At 42.1% G+C, this 21,659-nt stretch overlaps 1 protein-coding gene across 1 annotated transcript in view; it reads right to left on the bottom strand.

The window, feature by feature from the left end:
* Positions 1–21,659, bottom strand: part of LOC120023514 (CNK3/IPCEF1 fusion protein-like) — a 71,313-nt gene that overhangs the window by 27,177 nt on the left and 22,477 nt on the right. Inside the window, exons 5-13 of the mRNA XM_038967539.1 lie at positions 21,406–21,447; positions 17,272–17,391; positions 7,156–7,215; positions 4,496–4,564; positions 4,266–4,394; positions 2,506–2,600; positions 1,127–1,269; positions 230–381; positions 2–35 (exon numbers count right to left, since the gene is read on the bottom strand). Coding sequence (XP_038823467.1) covers positions 2–35; positions 230–381; positions 1,127–1,269; positions 2,506–2,600; positions 4,266–4,394; positions 4,496–4,564; positions 7,156–7,215; positions 17,272–17,391; positions 21,406–21,447 — 844 coding nt within the window. The remainder of the gene's footprint in view (position 1; positions 36–229; positions 382–1,126; positions 1,270–2,505; positions 2,601–4,265; positions 4,395–4,495; positions 4,565–7,155; positions 7,216–17,271; positions 17,392–21,405; positions 21,448–21,659) is intronic.

The following is a 21,659-nucleotide window of genomic DNA, read 5'->3' as shown; positions in this document are numbered from 1 at the left end:
CCTTTTGTAGACCCCATTTCTTGTTCTTTATCCTCCTAAAATTAAAACAGCAGAGAACTTGTCCTCAATTCAATTCAGTCTAAAAAAACGTAATTGTCTATCCAACTGGTCTTTCCAAAAAGCTCAAATGTAACCCATTAAAACATCACATGTAGAGAGTGACTACAGAAACTAACCTCATCGCCATCATAACCACCACCAAAAAATGGAGTGTGTGTCTCTCTCTCACCATGTGTCCGCCCATCTCAGGACAGGAACTGATGGAACTGATGCTCGCTCTGCCTAGTTCTATTACCCGGGGGGACGGACTTCTGGAGGGTGCAGAGCCCTTTCCGTTCGGCCCGGGGCTGAACCTGGACCCCTCCAAACCCTCGGCTTCTCCTAGGACACACACATGCACACACACACAGGTGAGAACACTTTTTATACAACAACACAGCACAATTATGATCACTACTAACAGCAACAACTAACATTCTGTCCCCAACAGTCTTACTTTAGCTGGAATTTAGTGTCATGTTCAGTAGCAAAAATATTTTGAAACGTTTTCAAAAAGGACAAATTCCTCCCTTTATTGGCTTAATTCTTCAATGTTCTTCCCTGTTTTTCTCTTGTTTTTTTTTACCAACTGGTTTTGGATGCCGAGAGCAACTGAACAGGGCCCTGGTAGGCTATCTACTGAAACATGTTATGGCGATAAGCGGTGTCTTCTGATAACCACTTCAAACTGTACTTATTTCTGATACTTACTTGAACAATAAATAGTGACGCTTGTTCAAATGACAAAAGGAATCAATAAAAGTAACTATTATTACCATTTACTGTAATGCCAGTTCGGCTATTCCTTCTAAAGCATCATATTGGCCTATGTTCTACCAGATCGTCACTGTCTGGCCAAGTTGCAAAGGCGGATGCCCAGGCTAGTTGTTCTACAATTTCTCTTCTGTAAATTGGATATTAAACCTAACCCTAAACGTAACTACACTGCTAATCGTATGCCTAACCTTAAATATAGACCAAAAAGCTACATTTTGTTTTCGTAAATGTTTACAATTTAGCCAACTTTGACCTTTCAGCATCAAGTGGGAACCCTTCTACCATTTATGGTCATGTCTATGGTTCCGACCTGATGACAGGTATGAGATGTCCCCCTGGGATCCCCTGGGACATAAGGTGTATGTCAGGCTGCCGTCCAATCCCCTGTCGCTGGACAGCTCCGACTTCTCCTGGCCCATGGGCTGGATATCCACTGGCCCTTGAACTGCAGCCCTACATACAGGTAGAGGGGTCACACTTTACCACACTCACACTATCCATCCACAACACTATATGTCAGCCCCTGCACACCACACATGGGATGGAGGGGAAGAGGGAGCCCACTTAGTCACACTAACACCAAAGATGGTTTAGAATGAAGATATGTAGAAACGGCTTCTAATAGAAATTCAACATTGCGCATGTAGTTGATGTCATGGCGACTAAGCTCATGCGCAGAAACACATCCTCGGGTGTAATGGTCGAACTGCACATGTGCAGGCCATCGAATCAAAAGGCACTCCTTTCGATATGAAATTGTTCTTGACGAAAATGAAAACGTGTCAGTTTGTCACTTTCACGAGGTTGGCGTAATAACATGTTGAGCTACTTGGCTCGAATCTAGGTTGTGCCTTTAGATTGAGAAAATTAACAACTTAAGAAAGAATGTTTCACTTCTCAAACCCCAATCTGGTCTGCAGTCGGCTTCGCAAGCTTTCCCGGAAGTCATGGGATGTTGGGCCTCTGGGTTTAGAAACTCACACACGCACCGCACCACACGCACACAAAAGAGTGGGAGGGGCCAAAAACTATAGCATTGATATAGAACCCTGAAGCAGGAAATACAAATGCAACACATGATGTTAGGGTATTTTTTCGAGGTGGTGAATATGAACTAATATCAATGCAAGACCATTGTGGAGATTATGAAAGCAACTGACAAACTTTCATTTTAAGGTAAACTTCCCCTTTAATAAAGTGCCATTAAATTTGGATATATAATTTCAACAAAAACTCATCAGTCGTCAGAATTCATCTACACCCCCATAGGAAATCAGTAGCACAGGACACAACATAAATGTATTGCTCTAACGCACCAGGCCTTTGTTGGTTTCCAGTATTCTGTGGGTGGGCAAATATTAAATGGCCAATGACAGTCTATGACACAGTCTATGACACAGTCTATGACACAGTCTATGACACAGTCTATGACACAGTCTATGACACAGTCTATGACACAGTCTATGACACAGTCTATGACACAGTCTATGACACAGTCTATGACAGCCTTAATTGCATTTGCAACATGACCGCAGCCATTGGTCTATTACAGAATCATGCTGCCTGTCGCCGACACGTCAGACAAAAAATATGTTCAAATGGTTGTGTAAAATGGAGTATTTCAGCACCATATATACATACACACAGAAGAAGTACTGAAGCATTCATGTCTGGTGTGTGTGTACTCACCTGAATGACAGGGACCTGACTGAGGTTGCTACTCTCTCAAATAGGGAGTGTTTCTGGTTGCCCTCTTCTTCTTCCTCCTCCTCTTCTTCCTCTTTCTGAAAACCAGCCAGCAGAAAATGTGAACCCCCCCCACCCACTTCAGATGAAGAGATAGGGTGTGAAGTTGTGAACTCTGCTCAGTTCCTTTTAATACGGTGTGTGTGTGCGTGAGCTGAGCCACAGTGCGCCATGTGGACCAAACCCACAGGACAAATGGCAGCTTTTATCATCCACATAAAATCCTAGTCTTCAGCCTCCACTCACACACAAGCAACGCGCCTGCCCCGCCCACCTGAGGATCTGTCTTTTTCAGCCATATATTTCCTGTGTTTGAGGGGTGTAAAATCCACTTCTCATTTACATCTCGCTGGATTAATTGCTTTTATTTTACTCCTGCGACTTTTTCACACTTTACGACCGTGGAAATGTTTGTAATGACCTGTCAAACACACCCCGGTAATGGCTGAAATGGGCTCAATGGAATACACTGTCTTTCCGTTGCATCTATAAGAATGCTAAAGCTTCATCGGGGACTTAGTGCACTGTCGAGACACATCACAAGAAAGATAACTATTTTGATGGGTGTACAGTGTGGATTAGAATTTTTTCAACAATTTAATATAGTTGAAATGTTCATTAATTAGATGCGCTGAAATGAAAGCAACATCCGAAAATGAACTCTCGGATTACAGTGATATTACGTCTGATCTCGCAAACAATGTAAAGTATGTTCCGATAGGTATAATCTAGAGCCAAGCGTGTTGATTTTTAATCCAATGGTATTGTGCTATTGACACATTTGTTAAATTATGCAAGAAAATGTGACAGCACTAATTAATGAGGCAGTCTAGACAGCACAGCTGAGTGCAGGTAGGGTAGAGAGAACAAGTTGTCGGTGGTTACAGCCCTGTTCCACCCCTTTATTTTAATATTCATATATGCAAATACACCATGTGCATTTTATGCAAATTAGGTACATATACCTTTATTTTAACACAATATATTTAAAAAATATATTAAATACCTGATATAGTATGAAAATCTATATAGGAGTGCATTCTAAGATATATATATTTTTTTACATTTGAATACCTGAATTCCATTATTTGTCCATTCCAGTAAATTGTTTTATGTGCTTATAATTATTATTGGATTATAAAAATTCTATGTTTGGAGTATCGCACACACATACACATGCACACAGGCCCTGAGCAAGCGTCAATAAACACGACTGACTGACATGGCTCGCTGTCTCAGTGTTCAGACTACAGCACAGGCTGGCTTTAACACGTTGAGTCATGTCACGAGGGGTGGCGGAGTAGTCAGCTGTGTGTGCATGATAGAAGAGTGTGTATGAGAGGGAAAAAATGTGTGTGTGTGTGTGTGTGCATTTGTCCGTGATTTGTTTTTCTGTATAGACAGAGACAAGACAGTCGGCAGGGTGAGAGCATGAAGGCTTGAAGGTGGGGATAACAAACAGTTAAACCCAAGTGACCAGAGGTTATCCAGAGGGAATCTGCTCTATGAAAGCCTACAGGTCTAAATGGATGTGTTTCCTTGGTTCAGTATGTGCTGGTGCTGGTGGGTGGGTGGGTGTGTGTACATGCCTGAGTGTAAACGTGTGTGTGTGCATCCTCGTGAATGTGTATGTATGTATGTATGTATGTATGTATGTACGCACGCACGCAATGTATGCTTCCCACTGAACTCCAGCAGCCTACCTGTGGCGAGGGGGGCTGTTGGGCTGTCTCTTTGCTTCTCAGTGACACGGGGACCTTCTTGAGGACCAGCGTCACCCCACCGGGGTTCTCCTTCAGTTTCTTCACTAGGTTCTTCCTGCTCCAGCCAACCTGACAATGCAGAGCACCATGGGAGTTGGAGTTCATATACAGTTGTGCTTGGCTAGACCAGACTTGGTTCCAAGTAACACACAAGCACACAAAATACTCACCACAATCTGGTCATTGACTTGGATCACCTCGTCCCCAGCCAGTATCTTCTCACAGAACTCAGCGGGTGACTGAAATACACAAGCCAATAATTAAAACACACAAACTACTATAGATGTATGACAGATGTAACATTATGGCCGGGATTTGACGTCTGACCCTAATTGGTTTAAAAGAGTAATCAAATCAAATATTTTTTGTCACATGCTTCGTAAACAGCAGCGAAATGCTTACTTAGACTTTTAACCTCTGACCCTGAGTGGGCTTGTGTACTAAATCATGCATACTGTACATGCACAAGTGCATGCACTGTGTATGCATTCTAGAGAGAACAGCACATGCACACTGAGTGCTTCAGATAGACTCCAGTAGCAGTAGCCAGGGGAGTCAGTCTATATTCTGATCATGACATCATGGAAAAACACATGTCTATCCAAGGCTGTCCCAGAGAAGAGACCATCCTGTACTAAAGCTTGGTTCCCTCGATCCTTTCCCTGGCAAGCCTTCATCTAACTGGGAGAGTAATAAAATAGCCAAGCCCCCAACCTATTTATTGATTTTATTTAACTAGGCAAGTCAGTTAAGAACAAATTCTTATTTTCAATGACAGCCTAGGAACAGTGGGTTAAACTTCCTTGTTCAGGGGCAGAACGACAGATTTTTCTTTACATTGTCAGCTCGGGGATTCGATCTGGCAACCTTTCGGTTACTAGTCCAACTAGGCTACCTGCCGCACCACCTATCACCTAGGAATGATCAGAATTCTATTTTATATGTGCATTTGTATCATTTAGCAGATGCGCTTATCCAGAGAAACGTACAATTAGCGCATTCAAGTAAGTTCGGAAAAAACAACCGCCTATCACAATCATTGCAGCCATTCCATTCAGGTCTCTGTACATGTACTGTAATAGACACAGCCAAGTCAGGGCGGAGTACATATGTGAACCACCTAAACTGACAGGGAAAAACTCCTGGCCACAAAAAGTGACCTGCTTCAACCAGTCAATATCATCATTAAGCAAGACATTTCACTTCGATATTTCACGAACGACCATTCAAGTTGTCACGCACACGTACGGGGAAATGCTTAACTTGCGAGCCGTTCCACTAATGACCATTAAAGCGGCGTTCTCTTTCACAACACTAAATCCCCAATAATCAACCTAGATAACGTATCGAACGCAGTAGGATTAGTTACAACCACATTGGATCCCAAACGGCACCAGATTCCCTATAGCGGACTACTTTTGACGAGAGCGGTGTGAACAATCCTCCCACTGTAGCAGCTTGTGATAAACATTATGCCTTTATACTGAATAGTGGTATCATTATACTGGCTTACAGCCGATGCCATGAGGTCCATGTATTCTGATGATTCTATCTACCATGGTAATCCACTGATATTTGTGGTTTTAACAGAGTACTTGCACTTGGCAACGGTCCTTCTACAGAATGGCAGACTAATGTTAGCTAGATTAACTAATGGTTATTTAGAAATCTACAGTGCACACAAAGAAACACACACACACACAATGTATAAGGCGGGTACTAAATTACTGACACCCTTGATAAAGATGAGCAAAAATAAATAATTCAAATACTGAGCTATATTGTATGCACCAAGAAAATGGGGGAAATTATATTATACTAATACAATTGCTCAGAGAAAGCGATTTTGTTTAACAGTTAATACTTTTTTCTCAAAAAAGTAGGGGTCAAAACTAATGACACCCCTAAAGATTCCCGTAAATAAATGTTGTCAAAAGTTTAGTATTTGGTCCCATATTCCTAGCACACAATGACTAAATCAAGCTTGTTGGATGTATTTGAAGTTTGTTTTGGTTATGTTTCAGATGATTTTGTCCCCAATAAAAATAATGGTAATGTATTGTGTCATTTTAGAGTACATTTTACTGTAAATAAACTTCTACATTAATGTGGATGCTACCATGATTACAGATACCCCCAAGACATGCTAACCTCATACCATTACCAATTACAGGGGAGGTTAGAATGTCTGCTATTATCTTGGGGGTATCTGTAATCCTGGTAGCATCCACATCAAAACGTAGAAGTGTTTAGAAACATATTCTTATTTCAAATAAAATTGACTCCAAAATGACAATACATTATTTACCAAGTATTTAATATTGGGCAGAAAACATTCTGAAACACAATCAAAATGAACTGCAAATGCATGCAACAAGTTTGTAGTCACAAGCTTGATGTACCGTAGTCATTTTGTGCTACAAATGTGGAACCAAATACTAAACTTATGACCACTTGATTTATAGGAATCTTTGGGTGGTCAACAATTTTGCTAAACAAAATCGCTTTCTCTTAGCAATTGTATTAGCATAAAAGTATATAATTTCCCAATTTTCTTAGCATACAATATAGCTCAGTATTTGAATAATTTTATACAGTCCTTATTGCTCATCTTTTTCAAGGGTATCAGTCATTTCAGACCCGATTGTACACCCTCCCACCCACACAGTACAGCAGACCTTCTAAATGTCAAGGTAATGCAAACCATTAGTCCTATGGGGTTTGTTTAAAGTAAAGTGCATTTATATGACAATGTTTGGTAAGAGCCCATGGCATTGGGCTCTGAAGGACGGGGTTGAGAGGGGGGGAAGAGGAGAATAAAGAGTCTGACCTCTGAGGTGGTGCCGGTGATGTAGTGATTACTGGAGCCAGTGGACGTTATCTCAATGCCCTGGAAGGGAGACAGCATGGTAATGTAAAAAACATTAAAAGAAAGACAGAATGAAAAAAAATGAAGAAAAAAAAACAAGATAGCTAGATAAGGAGAAACTCCCTGTGTTATGTGGCCAGCTAATCTGATGTCAGTACTACAGTTAAATCGCCCATCATCCATCAACCTGCCACAACAACACAATACCTTCTAGTACTGCAGTGCCGATGTCATTCAACGTCTCACACAGCAATCAGACCTCCAATCCTATGTCATTCTACTCTAGCTCTAATGTATGTACAGGTGCACACTGATTCATAGTGATCTGCCTGTATGTCATGTCATGTCTCCCTTGGGGTCCTGTTTGATATTTGCGCAGGTACGCTAAGGGGAGCCGTGTGGATCATGATCATGCACGGCCCAGCCACGATCAACACACATCACATGATTCCTGGGGCTTGCAGACATGCCTCTAATAATGACTTATTGACTGGAGCAGATTTGAAAATAGATCTGAATCTGAAAGGCCACCGCCAGGTCCCTCAGACTCCAGGGTTGTATTCATTAGCGCGTACAACGTAGCAAAACGTTTTGCAATAGAAACGAAGACAAGCGGTTCTTATTGGACATGTTCAGGTAGTCCTTCCCTCTTTCAGTATGTTTTCTTACGTTTAGTGCCTAATGAACATGGCCCAGCTCTTGTTTACTGAAAATGAAGGGAGAGATGATAATGATGGTCAGATGAGACTTGAACAGACCTGGGTATTATTTGGGTCGTTCCACCAAATTAGTAACTTTTGCATAGTGTTTAAGATACGAGTGCGTTGCCCTGTTACGATCAACCCTGTTACTTTATTTGGCACTTACTATCGGATTTGTTTTATTCACCCTCTTGAGATGTGTATGCGTTTGTGCAACAAATGTTAGTGCATCGAATTGCATCAATTCGTTCCTCTAATCCAGGGGTGTCAAACTCATTCCACGGAGGGCCGAGTGTCTGCAGGTTTTTGGTTTTTCCTTTCAATAAAGCCCTAGACAACCAGGTGTGGGGAGTTCCTAACTAATTAGTGATGTTAATTCATCAATCAAGTACAAGGGAGGAGCGAAAACCCGCAGACACTCGGCCCTCCGTGGAATGAGTTTGACACCTGTGCTCTAATCAAACCGAATCGCACCAAATTGTTTAAAACTAAAACGGATCATTCCTGTATCAGATACGTATCAAATCGTCTTGAAAGTGAAAGATGCTGTATTGGGAATTTTCAAACCAATTTCTGTGTTCATGCAAGTGGCTGACTGAACGAATCCTCACTATCAGCAGCTGCAATTTGGCAGTACGCCCAGACCTTGTTTTGAGAGCGAAAGATCTGTTTCAAGGTCTCAGTTTAGAGAGAAGACTCGTGAGGTATTGGTCTGTCACATGTTATGAACCAGTATTGGTCGGTCACATGAATGAAACAAAACGGTAATGATGAATTAATTATGCTAAATCATGCAAATATAACTTGTCTGTGTATAGCCGTATATAAGACAACTGCTGGGACTGCCCCGGCAGAGCTCCTGATAGACGTGTGTACTATGGTGCATTGAGTTGATTGGAACCTCTCTAGCACGCTGACAATAAACAGGATGATTGACTGAGTGTCCCTGTGTAAGAATTTCCACAACAATTTGGCGTCAACAAACAGGATGATTGATTCTGCCTGCTGAGCTTTCCAGTGGGGGTCTGCGAGGAAAACCGGGGGCGCATTTTTTGAAGTCTGAGGGAAATTCCCGCCTGACCAAAAGACGAGACCCGCCCAGAACAGACCCTTACTGTGAGCTGCCCAGGAGGAGACGCATCATCCGCGAACAATTGAGGGACGGCAACTGATTTCAGTAAGTCAATTTATATGAATCTGTATAATATATATTTTAAATCAAGGCCTGTAACGCATAAAAAGGTACACATAGTCTTATAGAGAGAAGACTATTCACTAGTTGTATGAGAAGACTAGAGCAAGGGCGTAACGGTACCATGGAAAGCCCCGCTGAGAGCTGTCTGTAGGCATTTAGAAGACATGTCTTTGTTGTCTGCAGCCACTACAAAATAACAAGGTATTTTTGAATACGGGGTGTTATTTATATGTATAGCAGGTAGCGGCAAGAGAACCGTTGATGATCCATATGGATCACAGCAAGTAATGACAGGAGAGAATCATTGACGATGCACATGGGGTAATGAGGAGATTACCGAGTGTGTTTGGGAATAGTACTAAGTGAAAGTTGTGTGATTGTGAGATATGGAATAAACTGAAATATTGATATTTGGATAACAAGAGCTGATTGAAATTTGGATAATACATGGATTGAAATTTAGCTATTAAGAATTGAGTGATTGAGAGCTGTCAGGGGACTAGCTCCAGTGTGAATATGGAGTGAATGTGAGCTGCGTTTTCCAGTTGTGTGGGAGTTGATCATAACGTTATCTAGGGGTCTGTCCAACACAGCTGTAGGATCTAAAAAGGTAGAGATAACGTCTCAGAAATGTAACATGTAAAATGTCTCTCGTTCGTAACGAGGATAACATGTCTGAGGTTAACATGACTTTAGATTACATGAGGATAACTTGACTCATCAGTGGAGTTATGTATGGAGATATGAAAGAAGATAACTAATTCCGAATATGCTGTTAAATAGAACTAGTGATAAAATATCTAAACCCCTGTATGAATAGAACCCTAGCCTAAAGGAGGAATTTGTGATGTACCACAAAAGTTAACTAGAGTTAAAGTAACATAATATTGAGTATAATAGGTTATTATGATGATCTGAAGAAGAAAGAATAGAAAAATAATATTTTACAACTTGCACATCCACACGTAGACATACGTGTGGATGTGCAAGTTGTAAAATATTATTTTTATAGTGGTGTAAAAAAGTATTGTGAGAAATGTTCAGAGGGGTTCCTTTATGGATCATTTGAGGTATGATAAGGTTAAAGCATTGTGCGGGACTTGATTTACCCCTAATCAACTATAAACGTTTAGAAGATTTCCTCCACCCTGGTAATGCATTTTGAAATAAGCCCATACCCTGTTAAATAGAACCAATGATTTTCTGTATTCACCTACTCAACTGTTTAAAGTGCTAGGTAGAGACTTAGTATGGACAGCATGCCATCTACTGGGAACTGAGACAGTGCTAACCAAGTTAATACATATTGATCCCTCCAAGGCATTACATATGAATCTTAAAATAATAGACATGTAATTAATATTGAAGCAGAAAGTGAATATCCAACATATATTAGTAATAAAATAGACTAACTTTTTGAAGGTATAGTAAAATGAAACAATGCCTTCCAATATGGAGAAAAGTATCATGTTTGTTTTGTTTTGTTTTAAACCTTGCAATAGTGGGAAAAGCAGAATGTTGTTTGAGAGTGCGCCATGTATATACGTAGTAGATTGAGAAGGTCTTCCTATTGGGAAGAAGGGAGTCAAGGTTGAAGTAAACAGATTATGGAGACTAATGAAAGTACCAAAGTGAATGGTAAATGGCTTTCAGATAGCAATCCAATATTTTAGTCATTTGAAGAAGTAAGACAGAGGGATTGAGCATTGCGACTTAAAATTAGAGGCCACTCACTCTTCAAGGCTTGGTCCACTGCTCTCGTGTTTAAGTCATCTGTTGTTTGTGATTTAAGATAAGCTTTTTGCGGAACAGTAAATGGCCTGCTACTCGGGCTCAGAGGCTAAAGATATGCATATTATTAGTAGATTTGGATAGAAAACACTGAAGTTTCTAAAACTGTTTGAATGATGTCTGTGAGTATAACAGAACTCATATGGCAGGCAAAAACCTGAGAAAAAAATCAAAATCCAGATCCAATTAGCCCTCTGACTCCCTGACCTGTAACTCTGCAGTGAGATTGCCAAGATGATCAGGGAGTATAAGCCAATTGGGGGATGGTGGGGGGGGGGGGGGGGGGGGGGGGGGATGGTTTCAGCTGTGTGGTGTTATTCTCTTTTACATTTGTTTTAGGAAGTCTGGATTTCCTGAATCAGATAGTAATAATAATTTGTCATACAGTAAATTAGAAATGCCCTCAACTACTGTTGTTCTGGTCTGTCCTCTCTCGAGTTTATGGCGAAGGTGACCATAGATGGTATTTAGATGCATGGAAGATAATTTGACCAAGAACAATGTGAACCTCAACACACCCTCTAACCGGCTGAAGTAATGGCGACAATGGCATTCAAAATGGTCCTTCACCACTTCTACCGAGCCAGCAACCTGTACACAGCATCCAGTCGAAGCTATCAACTGTCTTTTCTCTCATGCTTTTTCTCTCAGGAGTGCAACATGGGTCCTTGGAGAGAGATCCAGTCCAAACGTCTCTCATGCTGCTGGTGTACTGGTAGGAAAATGGACAAAGACATAATGGACTGTAAAGGATAGTGGCGGCTCAGGTGAGAGACATTATCAAGGGCCATCCACTTTGAACATGTGCCATTAAAAGGACGAACTGAAACCCTTTCTGAAGAAGAACATGAAGAAATGGCAGGAAGGACGAGTGCCCTTGGTCAACAGTGCCCGTAATTGATTTAGGCTTATCCAAAATTGTTTATTTGGGGTATCAGGTTGATTGTGGAGGTCTGCACACTGAAATGTATAGTAATTTAGACTAAGAACGCATTGAGATACCAATCTATCATTACCACAAGTGATGAGAAAAGTTAATGCAAGAAATATAAGATGAATATACTGTATGTCAATGTAAATGCACATTCTGTCAGTATTGGTGTGCCAAGTTGAGGTTCTTAAATGAAAGCAATAGAACCAACGTGAAGCACTAAGGACTGTCATTCTAAATTTGGGTTTGATAATTTATCAATCGTTATAATTATGATTTGGAAAGGTGAGGCTTGGACTAACCATGCCCCAACCTCATTCTTATCAAGGTTGGTGTGAAACTTATAACGTGTTCTCTCTCTTCCCTGTGAAATGTTATTAACATGCTGTAAGGCGATCGGTGCCTCTCTGGCTGATAAGATTTCAGCAGCTATCATGTTTTCTGCTCCTCCAGAGGATGATGAAACTAATGAGCTGCCTACTCTGGATGAGCTCCTATTTCCCCCTGCAGATACGGACGATGAGTAATGATTGAAGGATTTTTTTCATTTTAACAAGTTGAGGGTAAGGTCATCTAAACCCTTAACCTGTTTACATTATGTGGAACACTGAGCTGATAAGCAAGCACCAACCTTTTGAAAGTCTTAGCAGAATTGTTAAACAACTGGGTTTTATATTTTGACTAAGTTGATGTCCCAGGGACAGTTAGTGAAAAAACATGACAATCCAACCCGATTGTGGTAAGAGATATGGAAACAATGGTTAACACAAAGATGTATTCACCTCTGAATCTACAGATCCCTTGAGAATGTAAGTGCATTTGATACTCACTCCCATTAATAGAAATATAACCGTTATTATGATTACAGTATTACCATACTAATTTGATTGTACAACCCAGAATGAAGGGTTTGAAATTATGAATTGTCTGGTTTTTTTGTGTTGAGTTCCCTACCTTGTATAGAATATTTTGATATAGAAGCTAAAATCTAAACTCTTACATTAAAATAAAATGATTATTATCACACAAGTGATAAGAGGACGGAACGTAATGGGAATTTTAATGTTTGTGCTTTTCTTATAACGCATTCCTATGTTCTATTCACGTGCTGTTCAATAAACCAATTTCTGTGTTCATGCATGTGGCTGAATCCTCACTATAAGTACCTGCAATTTGGCAGTACGCCCAGACCTTGTTTTGAGAATGAAAGATATCTCAGTTTGAAGGTCTCAGCTTAGAGAGAAGAAGCCTCGTGAGCTATTGGTTTGTCACATGTTATGAAACAAAATGGTAATGATTAATTAAATATGCTAAATCATGCAAATATAACTTGTCTGTGTATAGCCATATATAAGACAACCTCTGGGACTGCCCCGGCAGAGCTCCTGATTGACATGTGTACTATGGTGCATTGAGTTGGTTGGAACCTCTCCAGCACGCTGACAATAAACAGAATGATTGACTTTGAGTGTCCCTGTGTAAGAAATTCCACAACAATGCACATACCTACTATCTATCTATCTATGGGTAACAGGGTTGGACGTGTTATGCTCAACCCGCTCAGTTTTCCGCCACAAAACACGAGAAAATGACCAAAAAGAGTTCACCTGCTTTAACACTTGATTTGACTATTAGAAGTTAAATGTTTCATTTGAAAAATATATTTAAAAAGGAATAGTTTTCCCCACATTAAAATGAAAGTTTAATTCACGTAACAGGGTTGACCTTGAAATTAGGGACAGGCATTTCATGTGATTATAATCACATGAAATAAATAATAATCTTCAGAAATGACTGGCAAAGCAAAACAATAACGAGGGGCTTACAATGTTGGTGAAAACTTGCCGAAATGTTGGGGTTAAGCGGGTTAAAATCTTCCTAGAAGTCACAGAAGGTGCACAGAGGGACATGTCAAAATGCTGAATTTTTCACTTTAGGAAGTATTTTTTCATGTAGAAAATCTATTTATTGAATTTTCCATGTGGTCTATATTAAAAAGGGCACTTCATTTAAAAAAACTGACATATACAATTCTATATTGGTGTGAAAAGGTACTGATTTGGTGGAACAACCCATATGTTTTTTTTCAGGTGCTTTAGCTGCGCTTAATTGAGCTTGCCTGGCGTGAAGGAACCAATGGAAGTTGCAAAACTGCAGATTTGTCACTCCAGGCAGGCTCAACCAAAAATGAAAAGGACGGGAAAGAATACAGATACTATCTGAACCCAGATCTGGGTGAGAAAGAGACTGTTGGGCAGCTAGAGCAGATCAATCATAGAGCTTCTATATTCGGTGTCTCATGATCAACATTTTTGATTTTTAAAGAAATTCTATATTCATTTTCTATGAGATTCTTCTGACTGTGGATTTAACACAACAGGGTTTTAAAATCACTGCAGTGCAATGTGACATGCACCAGACTGCAGTAAATCCTCTATGCCAGCCAAGTTCTAATACCAATGATCCATTCTAACCAATCACTCTTTGACAGGTCACATCGCACCAACGGTAAACTGACTAGACTTGGGGGAGTATAGGTCCATAATCTTCCTCCAATGGTTAACTAAATGGGGAGAATTAACCGATTTCCACCTTTTCAGTTTACTTGAGCACATGAAACGGGCAAATCGGTAAGATATTGATATTGTTTCTTTACATAACTTGAAATATGTTTTCCTAGGTGCTTGTCCATTGGTTTTCACCATTTTGATGAAAGGTCAACGCTTTAATCCTCATTATAAGTAAGTATAATTTATAAGAATATACATTTCTAACTTAAGCTTTTTTTTTTTTCTTGCAGAGCGGGAAATGAGCCTTCTTCCCCTCATGTAAACTCGAAATATGTCACACTCAGTATGTGTCTTGGGTTGTGCTGTCTCCATGGCAATAACTTTGCACAATGCTATAGCACTACGAAAATGTCAGAGGAAGGAAACTGAAAATGTGAACAGAAAGAGAACCAGGGAATATAAAATAAAAAAAAGTGGGGTGTTGGTGAAACATGACGGAGTGACAATGAAAAACTGAGTCAGAGCGAGAGAAAATGGAACAGCAAAGACAAAAGTGGACACCTACAGTGCCTTCGGAAAGTATTCAGACCCCTTGACTTTTTCCACATTTTGTTACGTTACAGCCTTATTCTAAAAGTGATTAAATCATTTCCCCTCCTCATCAATCTACACACAATACCCCATAACGACAAAGAAAAAACAGTTTAGACATTTTTGCTAAAAAATGAAATATTACATTTACATAAGTATTCAGACCCTATTCTGTACTTTTTGTTGAAGCACCTTTGGCAGCGATTACCGCATTGAGTCTTCTTGGGTATGACGCTACAAGCTTGGCACACCTGTATTTGGGGAGAATCTACCATTCGTCTCGGCAGATCCTCTGAAGCTCTGTCAGGTTGGATGGGGAGTGGTGCTGCACAGCTATTTTCAGGTCTCTCCAGAAATGTTAGATCGGGTTCAAGTCAAGGCTATGCCTGGGCCACTCGAGGACATTCAGAGACTTGTCCCGAAGCCACTCCTGCGTTGTCTTGGCTGTGTGCTTAGGGTCGTTGTCCTGTTGGAAGGTGAACCTTCGCCCCAGTCGGAGGTCCTGAGCAGGTTTTCATCAAGGATTTTGATGTACTTTGCTCTGTTCATCTTTGCCTCGATCCTGACTAGTCTCCCAGTCCCTGCCGCTGAACAACATCCCCACAGCATGATGCTGCCACCACAGGGATGAATGCCAGGTTTCCTCCAGACGTGACGCTTGGCATTAAGGCCAAAGAGTTGGCTTCATCAGACCAGATCATTTTGTTTCTCATGGTCTGAGAGTCTTCAGGTGTCTTTTGGAAAACGGCTTCAGTCTCACCACTCTACCATAAAGGCTTGATTGGTGGAGTGCTGCAGAGATGGTTGTGCTTCTGGAAGGTTCTACCATCTCCACAGAGGAACTCTAGAGTTCTGACAGAGTGACCATCCGGTTCTTGGTCACCTCCCTGACCAAGGCCCTTCTCCCCCAATTGTTCAGTTTGGCCGGGCGGACAGCTCTAGGAAGAATCTTGGTGCTTTGAAACTTCATCCATTTAAGAATTATGGAGGCAAAAAGCCTCCCGGGCGGTGCAGCGGTCTAAGGCACCGCATCGCAGTGCTGCAGCGTCACTAACGCCTAGGGTTCGATGCCAGGCTGTGTTATAACCAGCCATGACCGGGAGTCCCATAGGGTGGTGCACAATTGGCGCAGCGTCATCTGGGTTAGGGAAAGGTTTGGACGGTGGGGCTTTACTTGGCTCATTGCGCTGTAGCGACTCCTTATAGCGGGCCGAGCCGGCAGGCTGACTTCGGTCGTCAGTTGAACGGTGTTTCCTCCGACACATTGGTGCAGCTGGCTTCAGGGTTAAGCGAACATGGCGGGTCATGTTTCGGAGGACGCATGACTCGACCTTCGCCTCTCCCGAGCCCGTTGGGGAGTTGCATCGATGAGACAAGATCGTAATCACAAAATTGGGGAGAAAATATTTAAATATGGAGGCCACTGTGTTCTTGGGGACTTTCAATGCTGCAGAAATATTTTTGGTACCCTTTCCCAGATCTGTGCCTCGACACAATCCTGTCTCGGAGCTCTATGGACAATTCCTTCGACCTCGTGGCTTGGTTTTTGCTCTGACATGCACTGTCAACTGTGGGACCTTTGACAGGTGTGTGCCTTTCCATATAATGTCCAATCAATTGCATTTACCACAGGTGGACTCCAATCAAGTTATGGAAATGTCTCAAGGATGATCAATGGAAACAGGGTGCACCTGAGCTCAATTTAAAGTCTCATAGCAAAGGGACTGGATACTTATGTAAATAAGGTATTTCTGTTTTTAAAAACAAAATGTCACTGTCATTATGGGGTATTGTGTGTAGATTGCTGAGGAAATGTTTTTTAATCCATTTTAGAATAAGGCTGTAATGTAACAAAATGTGGAAAATGTGAAGGGGTCTGAATACTTTCAGAAGGCACTGTATAACACTGGAGGTTGAGTGAGGACTAATTGCATAGAGTGAGTGAGAGTTGGAGGAAAGTGTACAAGAAGTTTGAGGAAATTATCAGAGAGGATGATTAAACAGAAGGGAAATAAGGAGGACAGAGAGTGAGAGAAGTAATAAGTTCGAAATGTAGAGCAGAGAGAGATGGAGACAACATGAGTCATCCCTAAAGGACGACCAGGCTGACCTAAAGGACTTATGTCAGATTAGTAAGATAGAGGTAGAGACAGAAGGTAGAGGCAGGAGGCGCTCAATAGAAGGTGTTCTGATTTTCTCTGTCTCTGAACAACCTGACTAACCAAAAGGTAGAGGGAGACGTGGCAGAGGTAAAGGAAGAAACAGACAGAGCCCAATAACAGTTGATTGGTTAGCCAAAGCCGGTCTCAGATCTGATTGGTTGGTTAACATTTTTGACATTGACAGTGGGCCAGTTACCAGGTGGTCGCCGGGGGAGACAGGCACCAGGTCAACACTCTCCAGCTGGGCAGTGTGGGTAAGGAGCGCCTCTGGACTGCAGTTCAGGATCTCGTCGCACACTGCCTCCAACTGACGACACTGACGGGACAGACAGATGTTGTATATGAAAACTTGTTTCACTTATATTTGATATCGTATATGGGTCTACAATTTGATTAATACAAATCTTATCCAGAGTGACTTACAATTAGTACATTCACCTTACGATAGCTTGATAACAGTCGTTTCAATAAAGTACTTATCAGTAAAGTCAATACTACTTGGATTTTTTTTGTGTGTGTGTGTGGGCGGTGGGGTTCTCCGGGATTTATTTAAGATACTGTTTGAAGAGGTAGGTTTTTAGACATTTCGGAAGGTGGGAAGGGATTCTGCTGTCCTAGCTTCAAGAGGAAGCTGGTTCCACCATTGGGGTGCCAGGACAGAGAAGAGCTTTGACTGGGCTGAGCAGGAGCTGACACCCATAGGGTTTGAGCATAGCCGAGTGCGTGTGTTGCGGTGTAGGGTTTGAGCATAGCCTGAAGGTAGGGAGGAGCAGTTCCCCTTGCTGCTCCATAGGAAAGCACCATAGTCTTGTAGTGGATGTAAGCGGAGGAGCGGGGCGACATGGGAGAATTCGAGAAGGTTGATGACACGAGCCTGGATTAGGACCTGCGCCGCTTCCTGTGTGAGGAAGGGTCATACGCTATGGATGTTGTAGAGCATGAATCACTGCTTTGATTTTTGCAGAGAATGACAGGGTGTTGTCCAGGGTCATGCCAAGTTTCTTTGAACTCTGGGAGGGGGATACCGAGTTGTCAACCGTGATGGAGAGGTCTTACAGCTGGCAGGCCTTACCCGGGAGGAAGAGGAGCTCTGTCTTGTCGAGGTTGAGCTTAAGGTAGTGAGCCGACAACAAAGTCTGCCAGGCACGCAGAGATGCGTGTTGTCAGAAGGGGAGAAGGAGAAAAGTAGTTGAGTGTCATCCGACAGCAATGATAGGAGAGACCTTGCGCAATAAGTGACTTTGTGTATAGATAAACGAGGGCCTAGAACTGAGCCCTGGGGGACACCAGTAGTGAAAGCATGTGGTGCAGGCTCATATCCTCTCCAAGTCATCTGCTCGGAGCGACCTGCCAGGTAGGATGCAATACAAGAGTGTACAGAGCCTGAGACGTCTAGTCTTGAGAAGAGGATGGGATGCTGCTGTGTCAAAAGCAGAGGATACATCTAAAAAAAAAAAAAGCTTGAAATGTAGAGAGATAGAAAGCAGCTTTAGCAGGGCATACAAAGCAAGAGAAGGTAAAGAGGAAGGATGATAGGTACTCAGGAAGTTTAGTTTTCCTCCATTTCCGCTCAGCTGCCCGCAGCCCTATTCTATGAGCTCACAGTGAGTCACTCAGTCACAGAGTAGGAGTGGAGGGCCGAGATGGTCAGGAGCAAAGGGGACAGTGAGAGTCAAAGGATGCGGAAAGGGACAAGAGTAAGGTTGAAGAGGCAGAATTAGGAGACAGGAGAGAAGGATTTAGCAGAAGGAAGAGATGATAGGATAGAAGATGAGAGAGTAATGGGAGAGAGAGAGCGGAGATTGCAATGGTGCATGGCCGTCTGGGTAGGAGCTGAGTTGGTAAGGTTGCTGGAGAGAGGGAAAGTAAAATAAACAAAGTAGTGAGCAGAGACACAGAGGGGGGTTGTAGTGAGATTAGTAGGCAAACAGACTCTAGTAAAGATGAGGTCAAGCACATTGCATGCCTTGTGAGTGGGAGGGGACTGGGAAAAGGAAAAGTAAAAAAAGGTAAGGTGAGGAAAGAAAGATGCAGAAAGAAATTCATCGAAGCCAGGTGTTAGGATGTTGAAGTTACCCAGTACGATGAGTGGTGAGCCATTGTTGGGAAATTAGCTCATCAAGGTGTCAAGCTCATTAAGGAAGAGCAAATGTTGGGTGATAGATGGCAACAATATAAAGCTTGAGTGGACAAGTGACAGTGACAGCATGGAATTCAAATGAGGAGATAGACAGGTTAGAAAGGGGGAAAATATTTAAAAAATCTTGACTTCGGAGAAATTAGTAGCATTGTGCCACCAGCGCGACAATCCAGATGCTCTCGGGCTATTAGGGAACACTTAGTCAGATGACGATAGAGCAGCTGGAGTAACAGTGTTCTTTGGGGTAATCCATGTCTCCTTCAGCGCCAAAAAGTGGAGGGATTTAAGGGCAAAATAGGCTGACATGAACTCAGCCTTCTTGACCGCAGATTGGCAGTTCCAAACGCTGCCTGATACTAGGAATTCCACATGGGTTGTGCGTGCAGGGTAGACTAAATTAGAAGGGTTGACAGCCAAGGGGTGGGGAACATGTGTAAAACCTACAGAAAGAGGAGTGAACAGGGATAGAAAACACACATAGTTGACAAAGCTACAAAAGAGTAAAATGAGAATCTGAAAATAATTAGGTAATATACTCAAGTTAGAGAGTGATGTGCAACCTTCCTCTTTTTCCTTCCTCGAATAACTATGCAGAACAACTCGCCAGAAAAGTCTTTGTTTTGGGTGACGGTCTTAGTTTTGGCGAAGAGACCGCCTCTGACAAGACTGCTGCTGATATGACGAGCTACGCTTACTTATAATATAATTTTCTTTCACCATGTTTCATTCCTATATTTTTATGTATAAAATCAAATGCTTCAAATTCAGTTGCTGTTAACATTATAATTAAAACAATTACAATAAAAATAGTTTTGAGGGGTTGCACTGCACATCTAGTACTATACACACTATATATACCAAAGTATGTGGACACCCCATCAAATTACTGTATTTTACTATTTCAGCCACATCGGTTTCTGGCAGGTGTATGAAATCGAGCACACAGCCATGCAATCTCCATAGACAAACATTGGCAGTAGAATGGCCTTACTGAAGAGCTCAGTGACTTTCAACGTGGCACCGTCATAGGATGCCACCTTTCCAACAAGTCAGTTCATAAAATTCTGCCATGCAAGAGATGACCCGGTCAACTTTAAGTGCTGTTATTGTGAAGTGGAAACGTCTAAGAGCAACAACGGCTGAGCCACGACGTGGTGGGCCACACAAGTTTACAGAACAGGACACCCGAGTGCTGAAGCATGTAAAACATCGTCTTTCCTCAGTTGCAACACTCACTACCGAGTTCCAAACTGCCTCTGGAAGCAACGTCAGCACAAGAACTGCTTGTCGGGAGCTTGATGAAATTGGTTTCCAGGGCCGAGCAGCCGCACACAAGCCTAAGATCACCATGCGCAATGCCAAGCGTTGGCTGGAGTGGTGTAAAGCTCACTGCCATTGGACTCTGGAGCAGTGGAAAAGCGTTTTCTGGAGTGCTGAATCACGCTTCACCATCTGGCAGTCCAAAGGACGAATCTGGGTTTGGCGGATGCCAGGAGAATGCTACTTCCCCAATGCATAGTGCCAACTGTAAAGTTTGGTGGAGGAGGAAAAATTATCTGGGGCTGATTTTAATGGTTAGGGCTTGGCCCCTTAGTTTTAGTGAAGGGAAATCTTAACACAACAGCATACAATGACATTCTAGATGATTCTGTGCTTCCAAATTTGAGGCAACAGTTTGGGGAAGGCTGTTTCCTGTTTCAGCATGACAATTCCCCTCGGCACAAAGCGAGGTCCATAAAGGAATGGTTTGTCGAGATCGATGTAGAAGAACTTGACTGGCCTGCACAGAGGCCTGACCTCAACCCCATCGAACACCTTTGGGATGAATTGGAATGCCAACTGCCGAGCCAGGCCTAATCGCCTAACATCAGTGCCCAACTTCACTAATGCTCATGGCTGAATGAAAGCAAGTCCCCGCAGCAATGTTCCAACATCTAGTGGAAAGCCTTTCCAGAAGAGTGAAAGCTGTTATAGCAGCAAAGGGGGACCAACTCCATATGAATGCCCATGATTTTGGAATGAGATTAAGACGAGCAGGTGTCCACATACTTTTGGTCATGTAGTGTATTTGAGTAGGGAGAGATTTAATCAAAACATCGATACATTGAAGAAACAACAGTTAGAATTCTTTCAATGAACTAATAATTAGGAACAGTTTTTAGAAAAGGCAGTGGCTATGAGTGTACTCACGATGGAGATGATGTCCTTTTCTTTCTCGTAAACTGTTGAATCCTGTCAAAAGAGCACAGTGAAAACAACAAGATCAGGGACAGGCGTAACCCGTACAAATAATATACAAACACCCGCTGAGACCGAAAAACCATTTGCAGAGAGCAGTATAATGTGACAATTGGACGATCTGATGGTTTCATGTCCCACTTTCTCTGATAAAAAAGGCCTGATGCATTCCCAAAGACCAGGAAGTGGACAATCCAAGAGTACTA

Source organism: Salvelinus namaycush, chromosome 28 (assembly GCF_016432855.1).
Source record: "Salvelinus namaycush isolate Seneca chromosome 28, SaNama_1.0, whole genome shotgun sequence".
Lineage (NCBI taxonomy): Eukaryota > Metazoa > Chordata > Actinopteri > Salmoniformes > Salmonidae > Salvelinus > Salvelinus namaycush.
The sequence above is the reverse complement of the archived record's forward strand: the minus strand, read 5'-3'. Positions and strand labels throughout refer to the sequence as shown.